Here is a 27,095-nt window from a genome sequence, read left to right on the forward strand (position 1 = left end):
ATGTGGCTCTCTGCTCTGGCCCTGGCTTCCCTAAACACGTGCATGGCTTTTGGTGAGTTCTTCCAAAATACAAACTCTGCGAACACGTTTGCAGCTCCTAAGCCTGGGCAGATGGGAGTGTAAATTCATATGAAGAGAAGAGACGCCAGGTTCCGTTCTGTATCAGGGATCACCAGCATGATTTCAAAAAGGGCTTGGAGCAGAAGAACCCAGCAGGCTCTTCCCATCACAGAGATCAAGGGAAAGAAATCCATGGTGAGGGCACAGCTGCAGGTGCTAAGAGGTCATTGAGCTGGCATGAGTTAAGAGCGCCACTAGCTATCTCCCAGGTCTTACTCCATCTTTGGGCAGATATAGAAAGAGGCTCAACAGAGTTTCAACAACATTCGTCGGGATCCAGTGTGCAGGACAGAGCCTAGCTCAGCTCTTCTGATCCCTGTGACTTTAGGAAAGACACTTCAACTTTGCAGTGTCCGGGTGATGAATCTGGAAAATAGGAAAGCAATAGAACCTTCCTTACTGGGCTCTACTGAGGATGACATAGGTCGTTGATTTTATAGCTCCTAGCATAGTGTCTGGTCTGGAAACACAAGAAATGGATGTATTGAAAGAGGTGGTATTTTTAAGGGGTGTATTAATAAACATTTATGCATGGTCAAGCCAACATGTTAAGAGGCAATGGCTACTGAGAAGATAATTTGTTCCTCAGTCCCCAAGAGATGCCAGTACTGGACTGTATGTTGGGTGAGAAGGTGAATAAGAGGTAGCCCTTAGACTTGGGAGCCTGACCTTGTAGGAGAAGGACCACAGATACACCTAGATGAAACAGGTAATGGGAAGGAGCTGCAAGGAGTTGGAGGAGGGAGTGAGGCCTTCAGATCACCAGGGGGAACTGGGACGTGTAATGTGGGAATTAGTAAATGAGGGGAGGTGGAAGAGAGTTGCAAATGTGAAAGAGAAGAGTTCAGAGATTCAGATATCAAGATACAAGCTCTGGCTGGGAAGAATGAATGGGCTACAAATACTGCTAAGTAGAGACCATGGGAAGTGGGGGAAAATTCTGAAATGTACAGGGGAAAAATGTGGAGGAGCTCAAATCCCCAGATAAAGTACTGAGGTTTGCTTAGTGGTCAAGTAAGCAATAGGAACCATTCTGGAGTCAAGAATGCTCTTCTGGTAGTTATAACATGCTCATCCCAGCCAGGTTAGCCTGTGAGTTCCATCCTTGTGGCACATACAGTTCTTCCCTGACTCCCTACAGCTTCGCCCCTGCCTTGGTTCTCCTTGGTTTGGCTTGGTTCTCCTTGGTTTGGCTTGGTTCTCCTTGGTTTGATGCAAAGCCAGACTGACCATCTCTCCTGATGCTGAAGGACATTGGCATTCTTGATCATGGTCATGGATTTTATGTTCTTCTGTGTAGCTTCAGAGGGTCAGCATCTCAGAGCATCCCTCTCAGAACATGAATCTATTCTCTCACTCTCCAACTGTTGCCACTGAGTACCAATATCTCAACATCTCCACTCAAGTGTGTGGTCAGAAATAAATAATGATTCAAAATTGGTCTTATCAAAGAGAACAGCCAATATCCCAGGAAGGTCTTTATAGGAAACCATATTTCAAAACAGATCAAGGTCCACTCCAAGCACTGGAAACAGTTTCAACTGGGAACACACACTAGAGTGGTCACAGGAGGAAGAGCAAACAAAGCACCATGGAAGGCCAGGGAGACGTGGAGGAGGGGTTGGAACACTGTGAGAGCAACATCTGAGCCCAGGTCACTAGCTGTGGTCCATGTTGGCTCAGTGATGCTGTTCTTCCACCTGAAGTGGGTAGAAACCAGTAGCCAGAAGGTGGAAGGTGGACCGTCGAGATGAGAAAATATAAAAAGAAATGCAAAGGTTACAACTTACCAGATGGGAGATACACGTGTGGAACATTTACTGTGTGCCAGATGTGCATTCCAAGCACTTTATAATCCTCCTCAAAGAAGCCTGGCTATGTAGACACTAACATGGCCACATTACAGATGAGGACCCTGAGGGATTGAGAGCATCCTGAATGGACTTTCTGAAGATGTTTTGAGATGAGGTTGCTGGGGTAACTAGCAGCAAAACCACGTACCATTTCAGATTCTTCTATTCTCATTTTGCCTTACTGGAGGTTGCCAGGGCTCTGATGGTCAAACACTGGTTCCGGATTCAGATGGCAGAAATAAACATGACACAGCTTGGCCAGTGACACTTGGGCAATAAACATCCTAATGAGTCTTGCTAGTGAACCACATCAAATGGCATGGAAGTCCTGAGCTGACCTGCAACAAGCCTGGATTGTCTTTTCTGTAATTGAGCCTTTCAAACACAAAGCCTGGTAGATCTGGAGATGCTGACACTCACAGGGTCGAACTAATTGAGAACCTGAACCCCAGCCACCTCCAATAGGGGTTCTTGTAGCCTACTGACTATCCGACTTAGTCACTCAGAGCCAGGCAACTGAGGACAGCCCTTGAGCTCCAAATGATGAAAACTGTCTTCCTCTTCCCCTGCTCCTCCTTTCTCACAATCCCTCTGCCTCATCCCCCTGATTGACTTTGGTTTCTTTCTGGTCATTTCAATGGTGAGGAGTAAAAGTAATAAGTGATAAGGGGTAAGGAACCACCTCTCTTTCATCTTCTAGCCCAGCATCCAACACCAACACCCAACACTTCACTGACTGGACTATCTCCCATCTCCATGGCATGGATGCTTTTCTGCCTCCAATACTGGTTTACCTCTTTTGACCTCCCTGTGAATTGGAAAGGATGGTTTTTCTCACCATAGTTTGATATTAAAAACAATTGATATCTACATGGCTATGATAGCTTATTCATGAGCATATACTAAAAATAGTAAACACCCCCCCCAATTCAGTTCTAAGACATCCACTCTGGTGTTCTTATTTTGACTCCTGTTTTCATCAGGGAACCTGTCCTCACCACCCGTGGTGGACACCATGCAAGGCAAAGTCCTGGGGAAGTACATCAGCTTAGAAGGATTCGTACAGCCTGTGGCCATCTTCCTGGGAGTCCCCTTTGCTAAACCCCCTCTTGGACCCCTGAGATTTGCTCCACCACAGCCTGCAGAGCCCTGGAACTCCGTGAAGAACACCACCTCCTACCCTCCTATGTAAGCTACTGGGGAGGGCCTGGGTCTCTTTCCAAAGGATATCTTCTTCATAAAGCTATTAGAAAGAGTTGAGGTAGGTCTCTGGTTGATTAGACTTTGTTTATGTATTCCTAACATACTCTAAGTTCCCAAAGACATTCCATAACTGTCAGAGTGTCTAGAATCTTTTCTCAAAAATGTAGTTATTAAACACCTGTTATATTTCAGACATATTCTAGGTTCTGATAATGCATCAGTGAGCAGAATAAAGTTCCCCTATCTTTAGAGAGTTTGTGTGTTAAGAGGGGATATAATAACTAATTGCAAAGCAAGAAAATGAATTGTAGTCGGTAAGGATGATTGGTGTTTCACTCGTTGGATAAAGATGCAGATAAGAGGATATGACACGGGGATCATGTCTCTCCTCCTGTCTTGAACTTTTCATGGCGAAAGCTGCTGGTGTTGGGGGTAAAAGGTGTAGGGAGCTGATCACAGTCCAGCATGCCCAGATGACTTCACAAGAGAGGCACCCAGCATTCCCACAACCAGTCCTTCCTCTCTTCCCTCTCTCAGTCTTTCTTGGTAGTTAGGTGGTTTTCTCAAGTAGTGTTCTTTGATCCTTTGACTTTTTTTTTCAGTGTTGTTATAAGCTTTTGCTTTGTAGTCGCTGTGGAGATTACAACAAACACCCCATACTTACAGTATTAAATTAACAAGAACCCACCATTAACCAATAGGAAAACTAATGCTCTATGTGTCACTTTTTCTTCCATTTTGAATTTTTGATGCCACAGAACACATCTTTGTCTTGCCTATCATTAACAAACTCAGTGAATATTATGTTTAACAAAATAGTTTTGTCAGTTTGCAGATAGGTGTGAATACTCTGCACAATTGCAGTGCTAAGGCAATGGTAGTTATATCTTTGTTTACTTCTACCAGCAAAGGCTAACAACCCTGTTCTGTGCTGTGTTCTATCTGGAACACTCTAGTATTTATTATATGGCAGAGCTGGTAGCAATCCTTTATGCATTACTTACTTTTCTTACTGTTTTTCTTCCCTTTTATCTTTGACTGTCCAGTTTGTTTATAATGTCATAGGTGATTTCATTGGGTTTGATCAAACCTGTGACCTCTGACCTTATATCTGGCCTGTTAGCTGGATGCCAGCATCTCCTATCAGGCTGCAGCAATCTACTTTACCCTCTTTGAGTAAGCTTCCCTGTTCTTTGTCTTTGTAGACTCTCCCCAGTAACTGCCATGTTTGCTCTTTTGATGTTCCTAATGGGGTCTGTAAGCTGTCTTCCTTCATTCCTGTTCTTTTCTCACTGTGTCCTTTCAAATAAACTGCCTGGGGCAGTGGTTACAGCTCGGTGGTAAACTGTTTGCTTAGCAAGTTCAAAAGCCCTTAGCACTATAAAAATGATCCTCCCTCACCCCTCTCCCCAAAAAAAGAGAAGAAGCATGAGCTAGCTGGCCCTCAAGGGCACTGATCTGCTCTCGGGTTCATTTTTTGTTGGGTCCTTTCCCACTTCATTCTTTGTACTTTTCAGCCTTCCTGTTTGAGTTTTTTTTAAACATTTCATCTCCATGTTCAATTTCTAGAGTGAGGACACCCTCTGCATCTGCTTAACAACAAGCAATTAGAAATATTTCCAGATAGACAACTTTACTTCTCCCACCCCAGAAGAAAGCATTTCTGTGATGAATTTATGAGCCACTTCTTTGTGTTTCCTTGAAGTCTGTTGTTCTTCCTTAAGAACAGAAAGCAGCAATTCAGAGCAAAGGTCTGGGAGATCATACATCCTTGTCATTCGGGGGTCAATCGCTGGTGCCTTACTTTGTATGTTTATCGAGGTTATGTTGCTGTGGATGTTCCTGATGCTTGTGGTCATTGTGCAATGTCTACACACTGAAGGCCCAAGTAGTCCCTGCAGTCATTTTTGTACTTGAATTCTCCAAGAGATTTAGCTAGGTTAGGTGCTGTGTTCCTTAAACCTGTGATAACTGCACACATCTCAGCAGTAGAGGGCACTTTGACACAGGCTTGCTGAGAGTCTCTGAGAGCTATAAGGGTCCTGAGGCTTTCCAGACTAGCTGGCCCCAGAGCACACAGAAGGGGAATTCCAGGACTGCATGACCAATCTTCCCAGGGATTTAAGCCTGGAATCATGTCCCAGTGGAGGAGACCCTCCCTACATGGAGAAGACACATGTGTACCACAGTAAGAACAGCTGGAGTTCACACCAGGCTATCTCAGTACCGGTATGAGACAAATGCTAGGGATTATGTTTTATTGGATCTGATGGGTACACATCCCTCAGCAGATATAATTGCTGTTTCACGGCAAGCACAAGATATAGAGCTGGCATTAGATCCCCTTTGGATCTCCTGTTTGACTGTAATGAGTGTTGGTGCCTCTGCTTGGTCTTCATGGAATCTGAGGATTCTTACTAGGACTTCCAGATAGCTTCCTCTCCACACCAGTCTCAGGCCTAGTAATAGAAATTCACTTTGGGAGCTTAAACCACATAATAGAAGGCCTTCCCTGGGTTTTATTTGTTTGTTTGGATCTCAGGGTTCTTCTTTCTTCCCTTCCTAGGTGCTCCCAAATTACAGGAGTGGGACCAGTGCTCTCCGATGTCTTTACTAACCAACTAGAAAACGTTACTCTTGAGTATTCTGAAGACTGCCTTTACCTAAATATTTACTCCCCTACTGACCTGACAAGCACAGACAGGCTGCCGGTAAGCACTCAGAACAGAAGAGAGCACCCAGAAGCTTCAGCCTCCTGGATCTTCCAGGGCAGATTAGAGGGGATAAAAGATTCTAGCCGTATAGTTATTGTTAGCCATGACTCTGACTTCTCCTGACCACAGAAAAATATGGTTTGGGTACTTCAGTTATCCCCAGTGATGCTAGCCATATGTGGAGAGTGCAGTGTATCTGGTAAGCACATCCTAATTGTTGCATGCTCTCTTAAAATGGACATCAGGAAAGCAATGTTTGTTCCCTTAATTGCTGTTCAAGAATTAAGACATAATTTCCAGTAAAGTCAGAAGTGGAAAGAATCCATGACCCAACATCCACCTAGTCCCACTTTTATGGACAGAGAAAATAAGACAAAGATGGAGGGGATCTATAAATGAGGGTTGATGGATCAAGAACTTGGGTCCTCTAACCTTCAAACCATGTTTTTTTAATATGGACTTGGAACAAGTGTGTGGTCTTCCAAGTACACCGGGGTCCATCTGTGAATGCTTTCATGGTCCCATGATGAAGGTATGTGGGATGCAGACTGGGACAATCCCAGAAGCATTTCCTTTGCCAAACATCTGGGACTTCACTATAATTTGTTTCTTTCCTTGGTTGCCTTTGGCAAGAGCTCATGGCTCAGTGAGTCAGCATTTCCATATAAACAAAGGCACAAAGATGAGCAGGCTGCTAGTTTCAGGTCACAGGATAGAGGTGGTCATTTGGAGGAGACCCTTGGGACAGAAGATACATTATAGTAGGTTCTTCAGTATGTCATTGCCTACCAGCCTTTGCTGGTCTTCACTCTGAAATGATTTTGCCTCAGACCTTCCCTCAAGGCAGCAGGGGACCCAAGAGAAGAAGAAACAGGGGTTTTGGGAGTCTAAATACAGGAGCTGCTTCAGCCATGAGCACAAGTCTTGGAGCACAGGATCTGGATTAATCCTGGATGTGCTTTTAAGAAGATGAGAGACTGGGCTATTTCTTACTTTCTCAGCCTCTGTTTCTTCAGATGGGTACTGTTGCATGTGTACACACAGAAGTGAATTTCAAGACGTGCTTCAGTCCTGAATGAGCACACACAAGGCAGTGAGAACATCTGCCTTCTGCCCTAGTTGCCTGACTGCTAACTCACTGAGATGTGGCTGTGGGCTACAGGAGTTTGGAATTCAATGTGTAGGCTCTGAGTCAAGTCTTACCTCTGTTTCTCATGCTCTGTGGAACCTCAAGCAGATTACCTCTCTGTTACAAGAATAGTCTATTTTAAAATACCTTAAACAGTAATTAGTCTACAGTTTTGTAGTTCTTTTATATTCCATTAGCAATGTTATAGTATTTTATCCTTTCAGTTCTTCCTTGAAATGTGATCTCCAAGAGCCATTAATCAGAAATTGTACTCCCTTTGCTCCTGATCCTTAATCTATATGGCAGTGCCTGGTGGGTCATAGGCTCTCAGGTAAAGTCAATGTATAAAGACTTTTGGAAATGTAGCTGGTAGTTAGGCTTGGGAGATAGAGCAGCTTGAGGAGACACCTTAGAAAGAGGTGCTACTGGGGACATGTGTATTTACTGAGATAATATTTCAGTCACAGGGAAGGTTAACTCATCACTGAACTGAGTTGTTATGTCCAGACATGAAAGGGGTGTTGTGTTGGGGGAGAAAATGACATCTGTGGCTTTTGCTAGAACATATTGACATTAGCAGTTGGAAGAACTATTGAAAGACATAGCCCTTAAGATTTGAGAGAAGCAGAACAGTAAGTAACTAGACTGTCTTGAGTGGTATTGTGATCTGAGACTAAGCTTAGGGAGTTAGGAAGGCTACAGACACACACACACACACACACACACACACACACACACACATACCTTATGTGGCCATAATGGGTACTCATGGGCTTTAGATAATGGCTTCCTTAGTCATAATCTAGAAATATTTAAGGCATCAAATATTATTCCTCTACTTCTTATAACCTGCATGTTTCTTTGCTGTCTGTCCAGGTGATGGTATGGGTCCATGGAGGTGGTTTACTATCTGGTGGAGCATCAACTTTTAATGGACTGGCCCTGTCTACCCGTGAAAAAGTAGTGGTAGTAGTCATTCAATACCGCCTGGGCATCTGGGGATTCCTCAGGTAAGATGGCGGACCCTTGTCAGATTGCATTAACATTCTCTTGTCAGGACATTAGGGCTTGTCCCTGGTAATTTCATCCTTGGAGAGATCTGTAATGAGCTCCTTAAGTCTGTTTTCTTCCGTTTGAACCCTGCCAGTCTTCTCTCTCCTCAACCACATGTGTGCTCTGGGCTTTTGTGCTTACTGCTCTCTCTTCCTGGAAGACCTGCTTTTAAACTCATTCATCTTTCAAAGCCTTGCAGCCATTTAAACAGCTGTGAAACACACACCTCCCCCTCACTAGTGCTGCCCACCACAATGAATTCCTGACAACAGTCACTATGCAGCAAAGTCGTTCAGTGTCACACATCTCCTGGGACAGGAGGCACAGAAGAATTTAGAGAATGCTTATGTGTTAAGAAATGAGTGACTGGGGTCTGTGGAAGCTGTCAGAGGATCTGACCCCAGGGAACAGTGTTCCCTGGAGAGTGTTAGGGTGCCCACAGCTCACTTCCTCCTTAGCATCTGGCAAACACAGGAGGCTAGAGTCTCTCTGTCAGATCTGTGAGGTCAGGATCAGGTTCCCTGCATTAAAACTTTGGGAGCCTTTTCTGGATATGCATGACCTGGAATGGACAGACCTGAAGATTGCTAAATAGTCCTGCGGAGCTCCAGCTGCTGCTGGGGGGACTGGAACTGGCAGATGGCTGCGGTCTGCTTCTCAGCAGGAACTCATCTTCCTCTTGAGGTGCCTTGTCTCTTTCACCCAGGTTGTTTCTCTGCCTTCTATTTCAGCAAGCTTGCCCAAAGTATCCCTCCATCTCCTCTCCTTCCCTCATGCCTGGCAGGCTGTGCTTGCTGAAGACACCAGTGATCTCTTCTCTCCCTGGAACAACTTCCTGAGCCCTCAGTAACAGTTGGGTGATCACACACGCTTCTTACTGCGTCGTTTCTCCGAGCTTTGGCTGTTTCCACTTCCTCCTTGGCTGCTCATGATCAGCCCTCTCTTGCTCCTTCCCTTCCCATCCTCAGGCCTCTTTATGTCTCCTCCTCCCTGTCCAGTAATTCCCAGCATTCCCCACTGGGATGGTCTGAATGAGAAATGGCTCTCATTTTGAATGTTTGGTCTCCGATTAGTGGAAGTGTTTGGGGAAGTATTAATTGGTCTGGCCTTGTTGGAGAACACATGTCACTGGGGGTTAGGTTTTGAGGTTACAAAATCCCATGTCCTCCCCATCTCTCTCTTTCTCCCATCTCCCCCCACCTCTCTCTGTGGTGTGTGTGTGTGTGTGTGTGTGTGTTTCTGTCTGTCTGTCTGTCTGTCTGTCTGTCTGATGTTTGTGATTATAAGGTAAGCTCTCAACTACTGCTCCAGGGTCCTGCCTGCCTGCTATCACCTTTCTCACCACGATAGATTGGCTCTCTGAAACAGTTGTAAGCAAGCCCCCAATTATATCTTTCTTTTATAAGTTGCCTTGGTCATGGTGTCTCTTCACAGGAAGAGAACTGTAACTAAGACACCCGCCTCTTCTTTGAAGCCAATATGCCATCTTTAACTTTCTCCTCATGTTTCCTGGGATGTCTACCTAGGACTGCCCCACTTCACAGAGACAGTGTGAACTATTGACAACTTACCTAGGCCCCCAAATCTCCCTTCCTGTTTTCCTAAGCCCTCCCCCCGCCCCAAGCAGCTGTCCTAGGTTTTATACGGTTGATTGCTCATAATAAAGTCCTTGGGAAAGTCTAGATTGTTTTATTTCATACTCCACACTTACGTGGCCTGAAATCCTTCCTAGCTCTATCTTTCAAATAGAAAGCCCAGCTATTCTCAGTTCCTTACTCCTACAAACATCAAAGTTCTGTGTCTCTGGCCTATGTTGCTATAGTGACCATTTCATTTTTCTCACTGCCTCGAATGCAGTGATTGTTCCATATTAGGCCATATTCACCTCCACGGAGTGCTCCCACCTTTCTAACAAGTGTGTTTATAGCTCTTATGGTTGAATCCTGCCAGCTAAGAGCAGAATTTTGAGATGACTTTGGGTAGAAAATTCAAGGAAAGGTCTTGAACTCTTCCCGTGAAGTCATCATGTCTTGGAAGGCATCTTGCCAATGATGGATGGTCTCAAACCTTTATCCTGTTATCCTGATGATCAGCCTCCTGCCAATCTCTTTAGCGGGTGATCTCTTGACTCTACCCCTAATTACCTTTTCCTCCTCTGTTCCTTCTCTAACCACAGGCTACTATTTCTCTTCTGTTTAACTGCTCTTCTTTAGTCCCACCGAAAATCTCCAGCAGCCAATAACGTCCACACCATGTCCTGAAGGCTTTGCTGTTTAGAAATCGTTTCCACCATGTAAAGTGCTCCATCAGTCTTAATTTTAGCCTCCAATAAAGCTTTAGGGCATGGGTTTAGCTCCTCCAAGTTCTCTGTGAAGATGTTCAGAGTAGTCTTTATTATAATCAGAGACTGTATCCATTTGCAATTACTCCCCTAACCTTGTCACCTGAGTCATCTACAGCACCCTGAATACAGCACTTCAAGATAACTAGCCCACTCCTTCAAATCCTTTACATTTTCCCCAAAGCCACTTTCACATATTCTAGTACAGTTTTATCAGTGGACCAATTCTTTGGGACCACTTTTCTGTATTAGGCTATTTTCTATGGGTATAATAAATACCCAAAGCTTAGTATTTTATAAAATATGAAGTTGGACTACAGAGATATCTCAGTGGTTAAGAGTAAATCTTGCTCTCGCAGAGGACCTAAGTTCAAGTCCTAGCATCCACAGCTGACAATTACCTATGACTCTAGCTCCACAGGGATCCTATGCTTCTGGCTTCTTGCTGTCACCAGCGTCCTCACATGCCCAGATCCCTGCACACATACACATAACTAAAAGTAAAATAAATGTAAATTTTTAGATGAGATGCATTTACCACAGGGCTTCAAAGGCTGAAAGTCAAAGCACCATGATTCCAGCTGTGAAACCTCTGGGCTGTGTCACATTATGGCAGATGATATTGTGACAATGGGGCACATCAAGAAGTCAGCGAGCAAGTCGGGGGTCAAGCTTGATCTCTACAACTTTCTCATAAGAACTAACCAGAATACTACTAGGACAATCTTCATTCTAGTACCCTCAATAGCTCAACCACCTAACAATGGATCCTTTGAAGAATATCCCAATGCCCAGAATCCCCACATTGGAGACAAAGCTTTTAACATACAAAACAGTAAAGGATAATCTATACCTTAGCCACTGCTGGCTCATGGCCCAGCTACAATGTCTCCTACTCTAATTCTCACCCTTCCCTTACAGCACGGGAGATGAACACAGCCGAGGGAATTGGGGTCACTTGGACCAGGTGGCTGCGCTGCACTGGGTTCAGGACAACATTGCTAACTTTGGAGGTGATCCAGGATCTGTGACCCTCTTCGGCGAGTCAGCAGGAGGGGAAAGCGTCTCTGTCCTTGTAAGTATTCCTGGTGCCAAGCCCCATGTGATGTGGCTGCTGATGGCTGTCAAGACTGTACTGGTGGCTCAGTATCAGGCAGTGTAGAACTAAATACGAAGAGCACCCCAAAAGCTCAGATCTTAGCTTTGTGTCCTGGAGCCAAAAGAATGTCTACCTGAGCCTGTGACTATACTGTTTCTATCCCTCTCTCTTGGTTGCGTTCTCTCTTCTTCCTACTCACTTCCGTTCTGCAACACACCTAACTTAGGGTGAATAAAGAGATGCTAACGGTCAGCTAGAAGGTCACTGTTTGGCTGGAAATTCGATTTACAGGTAGAGAGAATGTTAGCATTGAAAGCAGACAGGGCTTCCTCTGAGGTTGCTGTGTGGCGTGTTCATGCCTAAGAGGGTGAGCAGCGGTCTCAGGGCCTAAGGCACCATGCTTTAAGGGAAATCAGTGAGAGAGAAGAAGAGCAGGAACTGTAACAGAGAGGGGCAGGGAAGGGCAAGGAGGTTACAGACAACCTGTAATGGGAGTGAACTCGCCAGTGTAGAGATGGGGTCACATATGGGAAACTGTAGAAAAGCACCAGGAGCTGTACAATGAGGTGACCCTCCTGGGAGCTACACAGAACCCTCTGGGCATCCCATACCTGGGTCTATCAGCCCAATTACCCTTTAAACATGTATCAGATTCATAGTGGAATACTCACTGGATAATATTTTATATTTTAAAAGATTTAAAAGAAGGAAAAAAAGATGTCAAAAGAGAAATAAGTCATCCACAGTCCTGTACCCAGGTGATATCTCTGTGGCTATCTCTTGTCTTTCTCTGACAACTCTATCCCTATCCTGGGCCTCTTACAACTTCCGTCAGTATACACCACAGCAAACACTCCCTACAATGCAAAGTGCCTTTCCTTGGTTCTTGCTTTTACAATAACATAGTATTCCATGGTAATTATAAAACATTTTTTATTACCCATTATTATAATATTTGAGCTTTTTAAGTTGTCCCTTATTTTTATTTTCATATGCGCAGTGAATTTTGTTCCTTTTTACTTTATTTAGCTTGTATTTGTTGGGTTTTATAAATTATTTTTCCTACAATATATTTTGATCAGGTTCTCCCCACCCTCAACTCTTCCCAGATCTCCTCACCTCCTACCCACACAACTTTATGGGTTTTGTCTCAAAAGAAACTAAAGCAAACAAAAAAACAAAGCCCAAAATACAAAGAATAAAAAAACCCAAACGCAAACAAGCAAACAAACAAAAAGCAATTAAAAAGCACTCCCATACAAAAACCATTTTCTTCTTGTGTTGTTTGCCAATTACTCCTGAGCATGAGACCTACTCTTGAATGTGTTTGATATACACTTGATATGTACCCAGTATTATGCCACTGGAGAAAAACTTTTACCTTATAAATACCAGACCTTATACCCACAGATAAGTATAATCCTTACCCATCATCAAAGAAATGTCTTTAACATAATTTTATGCATGCCCATGATCATTTTCCCTGGGACACTTTCTGAGTACCAGGAACACTAAGATAGAGTTTGTAGCTAGAAACTACAAAACCTTTCCTTGCAGCATTGTTGATTAGCATAATAGGCACATGTAGCACTCTCTCTACTTTGGCTTGCCTGGCTCTGATGAAAACTGAGAAGCTGGCAGAGGCAGGGAAGGAGCTGTCACATCCAGTGAGAATCAGTGTCTGTAGGCAAGGAGTGTAGGTGGAGGAAATCTTACAAGATGAGCAGGTCGGTGGCCATCTCCCTTGAGCATCAACTCTCCTCCTCTCTCCCTTCCCAGGTGTTATCTCCACTGACCAAGAACCTCTTCCACAGGGCCATTTCTGAGAGTGGTGTGGCCCTCACGCCATGTCTGTACAGGGAGAACACAAGGCGTGCGGCTGAGGTAGGTCATCAGGGTAGCCCGTTCTAAGCTCTGCAAGATCTTCAAGGAAAATTCCCACTGAGTTATTCAGGTGATATCCCCAAGTGTTGGAAGGGCATTAGAGACTGAATTCATTCTCCCAATGTCTATTTAGGAAACGGGATCCGAATCCACATGTGATTTTTTTTCCACATGTGATTTATTGAGGTCATTAAGTGATCAGGGTCAAACTGAGACCCAAGCTCAAGACAATGACCTGCCAGCTCACTGCAATGTCCACTGTGCACACTGTCCCAAGTGGACTAAGGTAGGCTAGGCTGGACAGGGATCAATGGCCTATAATTACATATTTATCAGAATCTGAGTTCCAGTGCTCTGCTCACAGGCTATGGATCTGGGATGATTCTTCCCTGGTAACCTTACAACCTAGAAAGCATCCATTCTAGTAAAGGAGATTAATATTTTTAATTGTATAATCAATGTCAAGATTTCAACAATAAGAAGACACACAAAAGGAAAGAGAATAACCAAATCTGATGAAATCACAAGAATCCAAAAGGAAAAGTTAGTGAGACCATGACCAATAAGTAAGAACCATAAAGATCAGAAAGAAGTGACACTTTTATCTGGCAAGCAGAGAATATCTCAAAACGGAACAGCATGTGCAAAGGACCTGTGGCAAATGTCCCATGTAAAAGGGGATCCTGTGAGAGAGAATGTGGGAAAGCTGGTGTGGCCAGAGCAGACAGAAGGAACAGAGAACAATCAGCCAAGCACATTCCACCAGCCTCTATCCACCTGTGTCTCCTCCTCCCACTATTTTGCTTCCAGTCCACATGAGTGCCACACCTGTCCCCAAGATTACAAACTTTCTCTAGGTTCCAGAGATAGCTTTGTTCTGTGATTTATGGGGTGGCAGAGGTTTGTGCTTTGACAGTTCTTCTTCTTAACAACAAAATATGAAACCAAAAGGTACTATTTGGGATTCCATGCTTCTAGCCACTGTCTCACACTGTCATTCTTAAAACAGTGGGCTTTCAGATAACCACACCCATGTTATCAGAGAAATGGCAACTAAGACACAAATGAGTGACTCGTGTCACAAGCCAATCAGTAACAGGGACAATGAGACTCAAGCCACAGCCTTCGCCTGCTTGTCTAGAGCCCTTTCTGTGATCACATTCCACAACTGGGCTTGAGATAGAATCCCTCTCTGTGTGTTCATGGAGAGGAGAGACAAAGCCTTTTATCTCTGCTGTTCCCCGTGATTGCTGCAGCAAGTCGCCATTGCTACCGGGTGTGCGGCCACCACCACGTCAGCCGATATAGTTCGATGTCTGCGTGAGAAGACGGAAGAGGAACTCTTAGCAACAACCCTGAAGATGGTAGGTGTGGCTAAGTCAGTGCTCCCCACACTTCTGTCCTAGGTGCAGTGCTCCTCATGTCCTGAACAACTATGTAAAAACCTTTCATGGACAGTGTCAGCCCTCTGATACAAGTTAGATTTTTTTTTTTTTACCGTGAAATGATTCAAATGTCAAAAGTGTTCAAAAAATGTTATGTTGAAAAAATGTATAACAATATCCCAGGGTTACCAAATGTATTGGATTTGGTGAATGTATTATAATAAGTTAAGCATTTCCTATTCAACCATCCTAAATTTTAAGGGCTGGAAATACTAAGCATGAAAGATTTCAGAAATGTTATAATTTGTCTAACAGTTGACTAGTTGGCTTTATGAAACAGAACTTTGCAAGTATTTTCCTACTTTCAGTCTTTCCCTTAGTCTTTTTGTGAGTTTTGAATCAAAAATAGAGATACATATTAACTTTATATAACAAGAAACTATCAGTTGTAAGTTAGTAGTAGTCTGATTCTAAGATAACCACACATTCATCCATTTATTCATCTATCCATCCATCATCCACAATGTTCTTTCACAAATGCAATCTCAATCCATATATATTGCTTCATTTACACTTTTTTTTGCTATTTTAATACCTATGCATTTTCTGGACAAAGTTTGTTTACACCCCACCATCCATTCCAACCAAACAAGGATATATTATTGTTACCTGCTCATTATCACTCTATGCATTAATTCATCCAATTCAGCAATATGACCATCATATACTACATGACCATACATTCATTCAGATGTCTACCCAGATGAGGTAAAAAGATAGAATATGCATTCATTTACACCCAGCTAAGATACTTGAAAGAAAGATGATTGATAACCACAATGTTCTGTTACTACTTATTCATTTTTGTCTTACTCCATCATCATGTTCCCATGCCCAGTAGAGCTCAGGTCTTCCCACACTGGGCTCAGTCAAGGAGGGACCAGAACTGAGAAGCTGACAACTCAGAAGTATAGCTGAAGGTCAGCCTTCATACAGGGACTCTTGCCCATCACATCTTCTGCCTTTGTCTTCACAGAAATTCTTTGCTCTTGATTTGCTTGGAGACCCCAGAGAGGTAAGGATCTTTATTTTTCTATTATAGGTGCTGAGTCTTAACACCTTTAAGCTTCAATTAACTATGGAGCAAAGAATTATTCTTGTAAAATACTAGTCACTCGCGGCATGCATGTTGCAGAAGCCCAGAGAAGGAAGTCCCTTGCCAGAATAACATAGCCAGGAAAACCACAGACAGAGCTGTGCGTCACAGTACAGGGTGACTAATGAGAATCTCAGCCTGGTGAGCTCAGGGGTTTCCTTCTCATTTACATTTCCTGCTCACAGTATGGCCCTGTAGGGGGAGAATAGACTAGAACCTTCTGTGGAAGGGGCAAAGGTGCTTGGGAAAGAATCTTAGGAGCCTTCATTGAGATGCTCAGGACTGATACACTTGGATCTCCAGCTCCAGCCCTGTCTTCCCACCTTCTGGCAGTGCCCTTTAACCTGTGACATTTGCTGTGCATATGTCAAATATTTATAGTCCTGTTCTATGCACTTTCTCCCTGGGTGTTCTAGCAATCCACTGATGGTTTGTGAGGATGCTGTGGGGTTCTTTCAGTCACTCATCAAGGTTTTACAGTGAGGCAAGAACTAGCTCTACAACTGGGATAGAGCAGTGAACAGATGGAGCTCCCAACCTTCCTGGAGCCTTCCCTTTTCAAGGGGAGGGATGCACCCGGTAGAGTAAATAAAATAGAGTGTCGTGAACTTAGTTTGTATCAGGATCCACTGATTAAAAAATGGGAAGAGAAAGTAGGTAAGGGGCTAGGTGGGAACAGAGGGACTGGATTCCAGGAAAGAGATTGTGGCAAATTATACCAAGGCCTCAGCAGAAGGGTGGCTAAAAGCAGTTTGTGACTGGACGTATTTGTAGGGATAATTGAAAGGATCTTCTTGGGGAAGATAAAGACTAAGAGATAAAAAAAGAAGCGGAAAGAATGCCCCTCTTGTCTAGCCAAAGGTAGCAATGAACCTATATGTCATAGCATAGCCACCAGCATTGCTGAGACCCATGGCTGTCACTGTAGTCCCTACTGTTGATGATGGCCCCTCTGAAGATGCTACCTTCAGAGGACCCTCACTGCCCGTCTTCTGGACTTTTTCCATTTTCTTTATCTACTTCCTTTCCTGCCCCCATGTCTTAGAATCATCAGATTTACCGTCCAGAACACAAGCCAAAGTATGCTAACTTCTTTCTTAAAGTCAGACCTTGCTTATAACACAAATCTCCTTGCCTCAATTGAAAACAACTCCACTCAAAACATATCTGAATGCTTGTTATGTGCCAGATATTATGCAGAAAATGTGATCTGCCTTGTGAACCTCTCTCTAATGTTCACACTTGGCCTTACCCAAGCTTCTTGGCATTTCTGGGAATATCCCTGCATGGTAGCACCCCTATCCGTTTCCACATGACCAGTCCACTGTTGGGAAATCCCAACCCTTCTTTCCCAGTCAACATCCTTCATTCCCAAAGACCACTGGCAAGGTCAAACACGCCTGCTCCATTCAGATTATCTGTTCCTCTGCAGCCTCCTCTAGCAGCCCTCTCTGCACTCTACACTTTTTCTAAGGCAGTAATAGTAGCACCCAGAACATGTTCTCTAGTGTTAGACAGCATGGATTCAAATTCTGGACCTTTTAGGTAGGTACGCTTCATTTTATTGAACTTCATACAGCAAGAGCTAGCCATTCATTCATTCACCATTCATTCAAGGACCTACATCATTGAAGCCATGATCTTCAGTTTAGGCATCTCCCAGTCCTCTGTTCTCCAAAGAGAGAAATGTTGTACATGGAATATGAAGCTAGCAAGATGGAACAAAAATAGTGTCACCGTGACCCAACTGATAAAATAACTCTGCCAATGAAAATAATAGCTACTATTATTGAGCCTTTCCCAGTACAAGTACTGTGATGAACATTGCCTGGGTTCAATTACTTATATCAAACAGGTCCACAGGTAAGAAAACTGGATCATATGCGGGTATATTACTGCCCCCAGTGAACAGTTAGTATATAGTAGAGCCAATTTCAGACTCAGGTAGCCTGACTCCAAAACACAAAACTCCAAACATACCGGAGTTCTAGATCCCATGTGTAACCAACCCCACAACCAACTTCCTAGCCGGTGACATGTAAACCAGGCTCCACTTAATCTTGTAAATATTTTTTTATCAAAGCTAAGCTATAAAATAAAGATGTCTATCAATGTGGTGTAGCCAATTCCAGTTTCTGTGGTTCTCAGCAATTATCTTGGAGGTGAGGGGCTCTGGTCCTCAGGGAGAGACCACATTTATATGTAGATAGAGAGATGAAGTTGGTCTATATAAACGGCAGATTATATGCTTGTGAGATGAACTATTTGTAAGAAAGAAAGAAAGAAAGAAAGAAAGGAAGGAAGAAAGAAAGAAAGAAAGAAAGAAAGAAAGAAAGAAAGAAAGAAAGAAAGAAAGAAAGAAAGAAAGAAAAGAAGTGTGCTTCTAAGTCCTCAGATAAAGTCAAAGCACTTGTGCCTGCTCCCAGGCAAAGCCTTGAATATCTGTGTCACATGGGACCTAAATTCCCACTTTGAATCAAAGCAGTGCTCCATGTACCTCCCAGGGAAGTGCTCCTTCTCCTTTGCTTTACTGTATTATTTCCCAAACCTTGATGATTCTGATTTGTTTTAAAGGGTTCCAGGGAGTAGGGAAGGGGCTACTACAACTAAACACATGGGTGTTATGATATACTTTATGGAAAAGGTGTCAGGTGAGATTAGTTCATGTTTCAGTTACAGACCTATTGGGCATGAGTTTGGTGATGATGTCAATAATGCATTATTAGGTCTTGTACTGGCTGATTTTGTGTGTCAATTTGACACAGGCTGGAGTTATCGCAGAGAAAGGAGCTTCGGTTGGGGAAGTGACTCCATGAGATCCAGCTGTGGGGCATTTTCTCAATTAGTGATCAAGAGGGGAGGGCACCTTGTGGGTGGTGCCATCCCTGGGCTGGTGGTCTTGGGTTCTATAAGAGAGCAGGCTGAGCAAGCCAGGGGAAGCAAGCCAGTAAGAAACATCCCTCCATGGCCTCGGCATCAGCTCCTGCTTCCTGACCTGCTTAACTTCCAGTCCTGACCTCCTTTATTGATGAACAGCACTTTGGAACTGTAAACCATTTCCTCCCCAACGTGCTTCTTGGTCATGATGTTTGTACAGGAATAGAAACCCTGACTAAGACAGATCTACAAGAAGAGCCTTGTCTACATATAAGTGAGGCTATCCCATAAGATTCTAATATGACACCTATAATGTCTTATGAGGCTACAGAAAGAGGAGAAAGAAGCTAAATCTATGAGTTCATGACATGAGGAAGGATATTAAAAATGTGTAGTAGACAATATGGCTGTGAAAAGAAAGCCAGAGAAATCTACAGTTATGTCCCTTGGCGTTGGGAAAATGTTAAGCCTTTTCTTGAGGCAGTGCAAAATGATTCACTTCTTTTAAACAGCACAATGTTCCATAGTCAGCAGAAAATTCCACAAATGGATTTCTATGGCAAGTTATAGGCAAAATGTGATGTATTAGATGTTATCATTCATCAAGTGAGAGAGCTAAAAAGATGGCTTAGAGATTAAGAGCACTTGCAACTGTCACAAGGGACCTAAGGTTTGCTCCTAGGGCCAATGTTGGCTCACAACCACCAGTAACTCCACCTCCAAGGAATCCAGTGTCTCTCCTGGCCTTTGTGGGCACATGCACTTACATGCACATGCCCCCATAGAGACATGTGCATATAATTAAAGTTAAAATAAATCTTTTAAAATTGCATTAGTGAATTTCATGTTTCAACTTGGATCCCATCTCTATGGAACTTTATTGTATATACAAATATTCCAGAATGTACTACCTTCTCATCACCTTTCCAGTGGCACCCACAAGCCAAAGTTTTAACCCTCTGCAGAAACTTAATCATTTTGGGGGCCTTGAACTTCTCTGGTCACTGCCCAGGCTCATGTAGTTTGATAGTGTGGGTTTCACCATCAGACAGACAACAAAGAAGACAACAGGGGTTCTGTGGACTAAATAACCACATGCTGCTTTGTCCCCCAGAGCTACCCTTTCCTGACCACTGTGATTGATGGGGTACTTCTACCAAAGGCACCTGAAGAGATTCTGTCTGAGAAGAACTTCAATACTGTCCCTTACATCGTGGGCATCAACAAGCAAGAGTTTGGCTGGTTTATTCCAACGGTGAGAAAATAGTGAGCTCATAAACCCAACCCCAGAACCCATCTTTATCTGCATCCAGGACTTCTTCCTTTTTCTTTGAATCCACGGAAGCTGTTCTCATCATCACAAGTAGACATCTCCATGGAAACAGTCTCAAGGATGGTCCAGTTGTGCCCTGTGGAGTGTGGTCCCAGGAGCTCCTCCCTCCACACTCTTTGTCTTTCTCTAAAGAATCCTGACAAGCCCCAAGTGAGAGGTCTGTAGTGATGATAACTGTCATCTGTTCTTGTTAGCCCAAAGGCCAGGAAATGGTGAAAATTCTTCAGATGAAATAACTAAGAACACCCAGAAAGGAGAGGGAGCTGGGAGTTCAGGAGTCAGGCTGAGGTACAGTGGCTTCTACCTTGGAGTTGAACTCACATGCCCCAATGGATCTCCACAAGCACACTAAGTTGTTTCATTACAAGTACTAGAGAAAGTAGGTTCTGCTTAAATGAAAATTGTCATACAAAAGGAAAATGGGAGTTTCTTGTGCTAAAAATAAACAATGAAAATTACATATTCAAGTAGAAGGATGCTGTTCATTTAGTAGCAAGACTGCATTAGGGAAGAGATGGACTATAAAATTAACTCAGATCCCCTGTCACCAATAGAGGGAGAGATTTCAACGCAGTGATGTTCTCCAAGAGCCAGTGTGCTAGAGGGGATGAGTCTGTGTGGCCAGATACAGAATTGTATGTTGGTCCACACTCATCTGCAGAAGAAACATCCTTCTTTTCATGAAAGGATTCAGACCTGTAAGTTAAAGTTGAGCCTATATCAAAATTAGGGATTTTTCCTTCCATAAAGACTAGAAGAGAAACCAGAACAATATCCCCAAATGGTTTATTTCCCTCTGGTCCTTGAGGCAACTGTTTTGATCGAGACATTATTAGTTCAGGGATCATCTTAAAGATTGGTAAGTGCAAGCATTCTGCAGTAGCTGCTTCAACAGAGGTCAGGGGCAGTCTACTCAACTCCAGGTTTTCTCCTGACCATACTGAGCTTCCCAAGTAAGCACGGCAGGGGACGATCATACTTCCACAGCCATGCTGATGTTGGATTGTCCCTGACTGCAGAGGCTTGCACACATCAGCATATGATGAGTTAGTTCTATTGCTCTCAATTCAGAAATACTTCAAATATTATCAAATAACACAGCTATAATTGTTGCTGGTGGATTCTTCAGTTATGCTATTTGGTAGTGGAATGTCTTGTGACCTCTAGCCACTAGTGCTTGGATTCTAAGTACCTGCTTTTGATTTTTCTCTCACTGCCTGGAATATCCTGTGTGTATTCCAACTTTATAAACAAACATACATTCACACCCACATATACTTACAAGTGCATATACAATTATATACTCATCCACATACTACACACACATGTACACACAGACACAAAGAGTCAGCTTCTGCTAAACATGTTTTAAATCTCTTGTATTCTTTCAGTTTTTGGATAAATCCAAGTTAACTACTATTGTCTAATTCACCAGAACCCATGCACATCAAGGCCTGCAAATACCTCCATTCTGCATCAGTTTGGTTGATGGGTTAGCTGATTTGGTTATTTTCATTAATTCCCAACAACTGACAAATGACTAACCTTTCTTTTAACAGATGATGGGTTATCCACTCTCTGAAGGCAAACTGGACCAGAACTCAGCTACATCTCTCCTGTGGAAGTCCTACCCACTGGCTGTAAGTATCAATGGAATCTGAGAGTTTAAGATTCAAGGAAGGGTTGAGGGCTCACCCTGAATCACAGGTCAATTAAATGGTAGTAGAGTAAAAGGGACCTAGAATATGGAGCTCCCACCATAGAGTAAGTATTAGCATGGCACTGAAGATGGTCATAATTAATCAGAGTCTTCTCAATAGGCTGGAAAACATACATTGCTCATTGCATGGGGTTGGGCTCCTTCTTGATTTATTTCAGAACATCTCTAAGGAACTGACTCCAGTGGCCACTGAGAAGTATTTGGGAGGATCAGATTGTCCTGACAAAAAGAAAGACCTCTTTTTAGACATGATGGGAGATGTGTTGTTTGCTGTGCCATCTGTGGTTGTGGCTCGATATCACAGAGGTGAGTCTTGGGGGCTGGACAACAGAGGAACTCTCACTCCCAGTATAGTCAAATGTGGAAACTGATGGGGGTCAGGACTCAAAGGCTCATTTCCTATAGTCCAGAAGTGGTGTGGGGTATATTCTACATTGTTTGTCTTTTACATAAATCTCTATGCCTGGGCACAAATTCAAGTTGTTAATTTAGGAGTTAATCTCATTAAACACTCATAGAGACATAAGGGTATGATATTGGAAAGAGACCAGTCAGTGATTCACTATCAATAATTTGCCTACTGTGAATGGAGAGAGTTGCTGGAGAGTTCATGGAGTCATGCAGAAGACACATCTCTAGGTTATTCTATCTGAGTGGCAAAGGAAGTAGGTATACCCTTTCAGCACACACTTACCATTGGTTGAACACTATTTCAGTGAGTTAGTTCCTTGATTCCTTGATCTGTTGCACACATGGGCACAGTTATCTGTAGCAATAAGCAAAGCCTCAGCCAAAGAGCTTCAGGTGCTGGAGCTAATCTACCTGTAAACAAGAGGTATGCACGAGACATAGTGGCATCTCCTAGGGGCTCCTGATCTGAACTTATGCTGGTGTATGTAAAGTGCAAATGCTTGGCAAGTTTGGCAGGGTCTGCCGATAGTCTTATACAGTAGGAGATAGATAACTGATAAGCAGGCAGGCAGACAGACAGTCAGACAGATGAAAGGGGATATATTGGGGGTAATTGTGGGATTATTAAGGCCAAGAATTCTGGGGTCAGAAACAGTTCAGAGACCCTGGGGTTCTGGTAAGGTGACTACAGGATTGGAAGCCTTAGGGCCTGAGAAGCTAATGTGCTTTTCAGTCTAACCCCAGCAGCTAGAGGCCCTTGAGGAGCCTTGGTGTAAGTCTCAAAGTCCAGTGTTCTGGGCAGGAGTTCAAGGTCAGAAGAAGAAGCTCCAGGAGAGAGGACATCACGTTCTCTCTGTTCTCTGGGATGTCCAGCAGGTCAGATGACACTTGTCCATACTGAGAGTAAAACTTCCCCCTTTAATGTACCAAGTCATAATGCAGTCTCTAAAGAACCTGCTCACACCCAGACATAAGTCTTTATGGTTTTCTAGTAGTCCTTAATCCACTCAAAATGATGCCTAAAAATAACTTTGAGAGAACCTGCTCAGGTTCTGAGGGTGCTATAAGGTAGCCTGTTCACAGTACTAGGGCTGGATGAAAACTGAAACAAGTCACACAGGATTAAAGACTACACAGGACCTAAAACTCAGAGGCAGAGGGTTCCAGGACATGAGGGAAGGGGGATCGGAGGACCATTGCTGTCCACACCTGGCCTTTGTCCAGCTAAGCTCATAGAAGTGTAACTACTCTGAGGGCTGAAGTGGGTCTTCTCTGGGACTTCCCAATGCTGTCCCAAGGGTGTACAGGTAAGGTAGGATGTTATGAAAGCCTGCACCCACCTGAAAGTGAGGTGAGTTCTTCCAGGTGCCATTTTCAGAGCCTCCCAGGACCGTTTCTTATTCCTAAATGTTGTTGCCCAAGTGTCTATGTCCCATTTCCCATTGAAGACTTGTTTCACAATTGTACATATTTTACTTATCTCATCTCAGTGGTCTTAGGCAAGAGGTTTAAAACCAGTCACACTGACTAAAGGACATGTTCTCTTCTCCAGGCTGGGGCTTGCAGTTCCTTCTGCAGTCATTTCCCTCTCATAGGTGGCTAGGTTACCCTTTTCTCAGCAGAGCGTTCATGGCCTTATAGTGACTGCTTAATAAGTGGGCTACAGGGATATGAAGGGCTACTTGTTCAAAACACCAATTCTCCCTAAACCATAGGACAATGGTGGTGGCTAAGAAGGCAATTTAGTAAAACCAATTCTATGTCCTCATGCTGAGGTGTCATAATTGTCTACAATTTTATGGATGGATATTTAATAACATGAAAAAGAATTACAGTATCTCACTAGATGTCTTGGATACTATTATCCCAGTTTATATATGCTTAAACATCAAGGGACTGTCTCGGTGGTAGGATCACAAGGAGTATTTTTCTTTTTTGTTTTTTTTCTATGTTTTTCAAGATTCTTACAGAAAGCATGCAGGGAAATAGATTTTTCCACCACTCTGATTCAAGGACTTATCCTTCTGTTCAGAAGCACCTTCTGCTGGCATCTATGCTGTCCTCTGACCACTGGTACTGAGGTCCCTGTGATGCAAGGCTTAGTACATAAGCAGAAGTATTATCTGATACAATGATTCAGTGGACTGGAGTAGCGTTGCATGGGCTTAGACATGACATCTTTGGTGGACGAGGAAGACAAAGAACAGAAGAGAGGCAGCTCACGCTCCCGTCATGCCTGATGGTCGTAACACTCGCATCCAAGCAAGATTCAAATAAGAACTTCAAGTTTTATGGTTTCACATAGCCTAAGAGACAGCCTGGGCATGCTCTTCCTAGACTTTTATTTAATGCTCAGGCAGGTAGCTTGGGTATTCAGTTACAAAACAAAACAGCAACAACAGCAACAACAACGACGATGACGACAAAATGTGTTTAGGTCCCAGTGTCACCAACATTAGCCCCAAACACCAAGCACGTTCTTAGGATCCCCTAAAGCTCTGTTTCCCTCCTAGCTGTGGATTTTCAGGGCCTTTATAGCACCCACGTGTAGATATCTGGTAACATGCATCCCTGAATCCATGTCTTCTCAGATGCTGGAGCTCCCACCTACATGTATGAGTTTAAGTATCGCCCAAGCTTCGTGTCTGACATGAGACCCAAGACAGTGATCGCAGACCATGGAGATGAAGTTTACTCTGTTTGGGGGACACCATTTTTAAAAGGTAGTGGTTCACTGTTGGTTTGAACTTCAAGTTAAGAGTTTTGGGGTTTAGTCCTGGTTTGATGGCCTTAAACAAGTGTCTCTCTTCCTAACCCCAGATTCCTAACAGGACCATGTTCACTATTTCATACATTTCTGTGTCAAAATACCCACTCAAGGCAACTTAAGGAGAAAGGGTTTGTTCACATTCACAGTTCCACGGGGTCACCACCTTCTACAGTGAGGAAGCACGGTGGTAGTACCATTAGGTTGGCTGGTCACACTGCAGTGGCAGTTAGGAATCAGAGAGCAACTAGGAAGCAGGTCTAGGGTACAAGCCTCAAGGCTCATCCACAGTGACCTGCTCCCTACAAGTCTCTACCTCCTAAAGGTTCTACAGCCTTCCTAAACAGGGCCTCCAGTTGAAGACCTAGTGCTCCAACATGAGAGCATACCAAGGACATTTCACTTTCAAACTACAACAAAGGCAGAGCTACATCAGGCAGTCTGTTGTTTTTCCTCCTCTGACAGGCATAAAGGAAGCTGTACCCCCAGTCAAAGTAGTCACCCTCACAATCTTTCTCCTTGATGTCACTAAGACAAGGGGCAGATTACCTGCAGGGCTCTGCCTCAGGCAAGAATATCACTGAATTTCTAATCCCAGGAGCTTATACAATGTGAGAGAAGAGACAATTAGTGCTGATGTTAAGTGTGGGTGGGGTCTAATATATATATATATATATATATATATATATATATATATTCCCATATCTCTGCCTACATGTCAAATATCAACATTTTATATAATGTAATTATTTATTATACCTTATATGCTATATGCTATATTAAGTATTATCATATGCTATATTTTAATACATATTAAATATATAATGCATAATAAGATAATATTTTTAAAAAGCTTCTCATAAATGTCCTCAGTGTCATGACTCTGTGTAGGTAACCTGTGACCCACATCAAGGCTACTCATAGCACACCAGTATCTCTGGGTGCCTTCTACTTAGGTGAATCCTTAGAACACTAATAGTTCGGGTATATTTCAGAATCTATGAAAATGAGAGAATGAGAGAAGATTCAGAAGTCAATGACTTATTAGGCAGAGAAAACTCTGGGATTTGACACTGTGACATTGAGAAGAGAGGGGAGAGCAGATGACCATGAGGAACAAAGACAGACGGACTATGTGCCCATTTGAGTCCTAGATTGGTCATTTCCAAGCTTAAATAGAACACAGCCTAACTCTTCTATGAATGCAGATTCCTACTCATCAGTGCATGGTCAGAGTGAAGACTGCCTTTCTAAACACTCCCAACTGATACTACCACTGCCCATGAACCACACTATGAGCAGGAAAGGACTCTTGTCTTCTTCCCCACAGAGGGCGCGTCAGAGGAGGAGATCAACCTCAGCACCATGATGATGAAGTTTTGGGGCAATTTTGCTCGAAATGGGTGAGGCTGATTAAAAAAAAGACAGAGCAAGTTTGGTGGGTGATGTGGGGGTACTGGGGACACTCCCGATGGGAAGGGGCAGTTTCTAAAATCTAAATGACCAAAGCAATGGCTGTAATGTTCTATCAATGAGAACTTTCTAAGAATGGGCAGGCCACCTTGTAGAAGATGAGTAGGTGTCTCTGGGGCCATGTGGCCTCTTGGCAATGTATATGCCAGGGAATTCCTAAAACCCTCAGAGAAACCTGAGGACCACAGAGCAGCGTTGCAAAGCTCTCTTTGGTTCTGTTCTCAGGAACCCAAATGGGGAGGGACTGCCATACTGGCCAGAGTATGACGAGGATGAAAGTTACCTTCAGATTGGAGCCACCACCCAGCAAGCCCAGAAGCTCAAAGACAAGGAAGTAGCTTTCTGGACCAGCCTCCGGGCTACAGAGGTGGAGAAAGTGACCAAGGGAGACACTCAGAAATGAAGTAGAAGCAGTCCAACCCTGGAAGCCATTAGCAGCCTGGTCAATGCTGTTCCACAGAAGGTGTGTGTAGCCCAGAGAGCTTTCTCATCACAGAGGCTGAAAAACTGTGTTGGAAGTAGGCAGAAGCCAGTGAAGAGAAGTGTTGGTAGCTGTGGTTTGAATTTGTAAAATAAA

General features: G+C 43.5%; 1 protein-coding gene across 1 annotated transcript; it reads left to right on the forward strand.

Annotated features, from left to right (window-relative positions):
- Positions 1-26,921, forward strand: LOC127671622 (liver carboxylesterase 1-like). The gene is made up of 14 exons (XM_052166447.1): positions 1-52; positions 2,957-3,161; positions 5,743-5,887; positions 7,896-8,029; positions 11,335-11,488; positions 13,292-13,396; positions 14,653-14,760; positions 15,818-15,856; positions 19,929-20,069; positions 21,707-21,787; positions 22,026-22,173; positions 24,870-25,001; positions 26,376-26,448; positions 26,744-26,921. The coding sequence occupies exons 1-14, from the start codon at positions 1-3 to the stop codon at positions 26,919-26,921; spliced, it is 1,695 nt and encodes a 564-aa protein (XP_052022407.1).
- The last annotated feature ends 174 nt before the right edge of the window (positions 26,922-27,095 follow it).

The sequence above is a fragment of the Apodemus sylvaticus genome, chromosome 21, assembly GCF_947179515.1.
Source record: "Apodemus sylvaticus chromosome 21, mApoSyl1.1, whole genome shotgun sequence".
Classification (NCBI taxonomy): Eukaryota; Metazoa; Chordata; class Mammalia; order Rodentia; family Muridae; genus Apodemus; species Apodemus sylvaticus.